This window comes from Corvus kubaryi, unplaced genomic scaffold, assembly GCF_017639235.1.
Source record: "Corvus kubaryi isolate FWS band 111438036 unplaced genomic scaffold, C.kubaryi_AGA036_p1.0 66, whole genome shotgun sequence".
In the NCBI taxonomy this organism is placed as follows: domain Eukaryota; kingdom Metazoa; phylum Chordata; class Aves; order Passeriformes; family Corvidae; genus Corvus; species Corvus kubaryi.
The window spans coordinates 7,002,621-7,006,277 of record NW_024582054.1 but is presented as its reverse complement, the minus strand read 5'-3'; the positions used below and the strand labels follow the sequence as shown (position 1 = coordinate 7,006,277).

The following is a 3,657-nucleotide window of genomic DNA, read 5'->3' as shown; positions in this document are numbered from 1 at the left end:
GACTGGAATCCTTGATATTCAAATGAAGATGGGAAGGGTAGGGGGTTTCCAAGCAGACTAACTGGTGTGCATGACAGTCTCCATAGCTTCTTGAACAAGGCATAAGACATCTGGTAACTTCTTGGTAAGGTTTCTCTGGTTGCACCCTTTAAATACAGTGCTCCTAATATTCCTGTACCTTATACATCACGATTTTCTACTTGTAATCATAACTAACACTTTTTACTTTTTTATGATTAAATCAATTATTTTATCTGTGTATTTATAACAGCCTGAGTAGACTGCATTGCTGGCCACAGAGCTGAGACAATCTCCTGCCTTGGAGAGTCTGTGAGAGCTGCTCACACCAACTCCCACCCGGTTCCCTTGCAATCAGGGATGAATCCTTTTGGCATCACCACTTAACCAGAGGGGAGAAACAGCCTCCCCAGAGGCACAGCAGAATCCCATCACTGGAGGCAATCAAGTTTGTGGTTGGCTGGGTGCTGGCTAGTCTCCTCCAGGCTGCCTTTCCCACACAAGAGCTGGGCGAAGTCACCTTCCAAGGTCCCTTTCCTCCTGGGCTGTTGCAGTATCCTGTGATGATTGCATTTTCAGCCTGGGAATATGGTTCTTTCTCTTTAACTGTCAGTGGTCTGGAGACTTGCCTGTGGAAATGAGCCCCTGCCTGTGGCAAGAGATGATGCAGGGCAGCTGTGTTTCTGGGCACACCCTGGGCAAATGCCACCTGTGTGCACAGAAAAGGGGGATGCTAAAATGGGCTGTGTCCTTGGGGGCTAGCATGGGCCATGGGGTGTGAGCGTGCAAGGCAGGGCTGGAATGCTTTCACAGCGTTTTGCTCTGGTTAGGTGAAATGGTTCTCTTGGAGATGTCAGCCTGGCTCATGCTGTTACTTCGTTGCTCTCCCCTCATGCTCACCTTGCCATGCTTGGCTGAGGCAAAGGTGTGAGACAGTGAGAGCCAATGGTCCACACCCATGCACACCTAACCCCACCCTGCCACAGAGGAGGAACAGAAAAAGATCTCTGCAGGTATCTGTGTTTATTCAAGATGTGTTTCAGGTATTAAAGAGGCTTTGTAGACAGAATGTTGGAGTCCAAAAGTGTAAGCAGGTTCCTGAGCCTTGGTCAGCGACAGCTGGAAAGGGAAGAAAAAAAGTAAAGACGGTGCCTCGTTCTCCAGAGCTGTCCTCAAGTGAAGGCTGTCCAGCATAACACGTTGATGGGTGGGCTGCCTTACCTTTCCCAGGCTGTAGTCTGCTGGACCTGGAAACATACCCTTGCCAATAAGTTTGGTTTTTAGTCCCATTGTGTACTTGGGAGCCCTTGTTTTGTAGATGTCCATTTCCACCCTGCCAAATGCCGCAGGACCTGGCGTCTGCAAGAGAAGCAATGAGGTTGGTGGGTACAAGAGGCAGTGTGGATTCTTGCTGGGTGCCCATGAGTACTGTGCTGCTTTAGGTGGCTGACCAGAGGAGCGGTGTGGGAGGTGTGGAGCCTTGGGAAGGAGAGCTCCTTGGGAAGACAGGTAGATTTCCCAGAGGGAGATTAGTGTCATTAATGCCAGTGAGCTGTACCACACCAAAGCTGCTAATGTTGAAAAGCGAGGAACTGCAGGTGTCAGTGTTGCTGGCAATAGCAGGGAGCCAGAGGCCCTGTGACTTCTTGGGCTTTGCTGCAGGCACAAGGAAGAGTGTGTTATGTGGGGATACGGCAGACGCTGGGGTCCTTCTGCCCTGAGAAGAGCAGCTGAGCTTCTGCTGCTGCTGTGAGAGAACAGAGAAGTACGGCTCACCTTTGCCAGGTCTCTAAAAGCACTCATGTATTGACTCTTCCCTACCATGGAGTAGCATGGGTTGGCATGGGTACAGATTGTGTTGGGTCCCAGAATCCTGGGCAGGGTGTAGGTGCCGGGACCTGGACAGGGAATAGGAAGAGAACGTAGGTGAGTCCCGTGGGAAAGGATGCAATGCCTGGGTGTGAGAGAGTCAGCCTGCCAAGCCGGCTGTGAGGAGCAGGAGGGGTATCCTGCCCCTCATCCCAGTGCTTCTGGCTTCTGTTGCACGTGGTGTGTGTCGGCTGTCTGAAGCCAGAGCTGCCAGCTCTTCTGTGAGAGGGGAGAAGTTGGTGCTCTGGGACAGCAGGAAGCTTGCTGAGCGCACACTGTGTCCTGCTGCCTAGGCTTTTTGCTAGGCCTGTTGAAGAAGCTGCAGACCTTCACAGGAGGACATGGAGGCTGTAAGTGTCTGTTTGCCCACGTTCCCGTACCTGGCGTTTGGAAAGGTTTTAAGTCCTTGGGCCGGAACACCATGCTCTGCACCGGTGCCGTATAGTAGATGTGTCTGTTAGCATGTTCCGTGGTATAGTCACCTGGGACGGAGAAGGAGGCGAGAGAAGAAGTGAAGCTGGGGACCTCACCGCAAGCCAAAGAGGAGAGGTCAGGAGGCAGTGCTCAGCCCTGTTTCTTTTCTGTCCGGAACTCTCAAAGCCCCCATTCAAGGCATGAGCAGAGGGTTTTGTGCCCCAGTGGCCCAGGACAAGAGTAAGGCGTGCTCATCTGGCCTGGAAGAAGGGCTGCAGCAATGCTACTCACTGGGTCCAGGGGTGACCGCAATCTTGGTCTTGGGACGGGACGTCACAAGTGGTGATGGAGCCACATGCTTCCCAATCTTGGTGATGGATGAATGGATGAGGTACCGAGGACCCGGTGAGCAGCTGTCTGTGGCGGGACATTTGGACCCTCGAAATGTGTATGCAGGGGCTCTGTATTTGGTGGGATCATGAGCCGTGTGACCTGGGAAGAAAAGCCTGTGAAAGGACACGTGCCTGCAACTGTGCAGTGAAAAGAAGTTTCTAAGTGGAAGCAAGCGGTGTGCTGTGCCTTCCACTGCCACTGCCTCCCTGCGATAGTTGGTTTACCTATTGTCCCAGGCAGCCAGTACTTGGGACCCGGGGTGCTGAACTCTGCAAGGATTGGGCCCCGTCGGGGATGAGGTCTCCAGGTGCCTACCCAGGGTCCCTCCATGCTGCTGGCTAGAGAAAGTACAGGAAAAACAGGAGAGCTACCAAGGGGCTTCCCTGACACAGCCCTGGTACAGAGCACAGCAGGAAGAAAGTGAAACTAACATCATGAAAGAAAGTGAAGGAAAGTGAAGAGCAAGAAGTAGCAGATGGAGGAGAAGGAGAAATGGGGGAGAAGCAGCAAGTTAGAAGCAAAGATGCAGCAAAAATGCCCTGCTGTGCCCTCAGGGAGTAATTGTTGGCCTGGCCAGCAGCAGCGTAGAAGCGCAGCGCTGGCCTGGCAGGGAGGTAGCCTCCAGCACGTGTACACGCGAACCTGCTCAGCTGGAGTGTGGCAGTGCCTGGGTGAGATGCAGGGAGGAATGCCAGCTCCTCAGTGACATCATAATCCGTTGCTAGGTGGATCCATCCCTGACATCCATCACTGGGTGACATCTCAAAGGGCCATTCTCAGCCAGTGATGAGTGAGGTTCATTATGATGTTGAGACCTTTAAGGTGTTTGTGCTGCAGCGCTGCCGTATTGCCTGTGGGGCTCCGCTGGGGCTGGGCATGGGGCTGCCACAGAACTGCCTCAGTCCAGTGTGGGGCAGCCCCAGCTTGTCCTCACAAAGACCTGCCTGGGCACAGGGCTTTTTT

At 53.1% G+C, this 3,657-nt stretch overlaps 1 protein-coding gene across 1 annotated transcript; it reads right to left on the bottom strand.

Annotated features, from left to right (window-relative positions):
* Window positions 1–1,011: 1,011 nt before the first annotated feature.
* LOC121673819 (outer dense fiber protein 3-like) lies at window positions 1,012–3,397 on the bottom strand. Its single transcript, XM_042047566.1, has 6 exons — window positions 2,919–3,397; window positions 2,593–2,793; window positions 2,268–2,369; window positions 1,795–1,916; window positions 1,240–1,377; window positions 1,012–1,137 (listed from the first exon to the last, which is right to left on the bottom strand). Exons 1-6 carry the CDS (start codon window positions 3,022–3,024, stop codon window positions 1,042–1,044), a joined length of 765 nt encoding a protein of 254 aa, XP_041903500.1. The 5' UTR covers window positions 3,025–3,397; the 3' UTR covers window positions 1,012–1,041.
* Window positions 3,398–3,657: the final 260 nt, after the last annotated feature.

Excerpts from the sequence above, each read along its gene's own strand:
- LOC121673819 (XM_042047566.1), bottom strand. The coding sequence starts at position 3,024 with ATGGAGGGACCCTGGGTAGGCACCTGGAGACCTCATCCCCGACGGGGC. Across the intron at positions 2,370-2,592 it reads TGCGGTCACCCCTGGACCCA|GTGACTATACCACGGAACAT; the intron begins GTGAGTAGCATT and ends TCTCCGTCCCAG. Across the intron at positions 1,378-1,794 it reads CTTTTAGAGACCTGGCAAAG|ACGCCAGGTCCTGCGGCATT; the intron begins GTGAGCCGTACT and ends CTTCTCTTGCAG.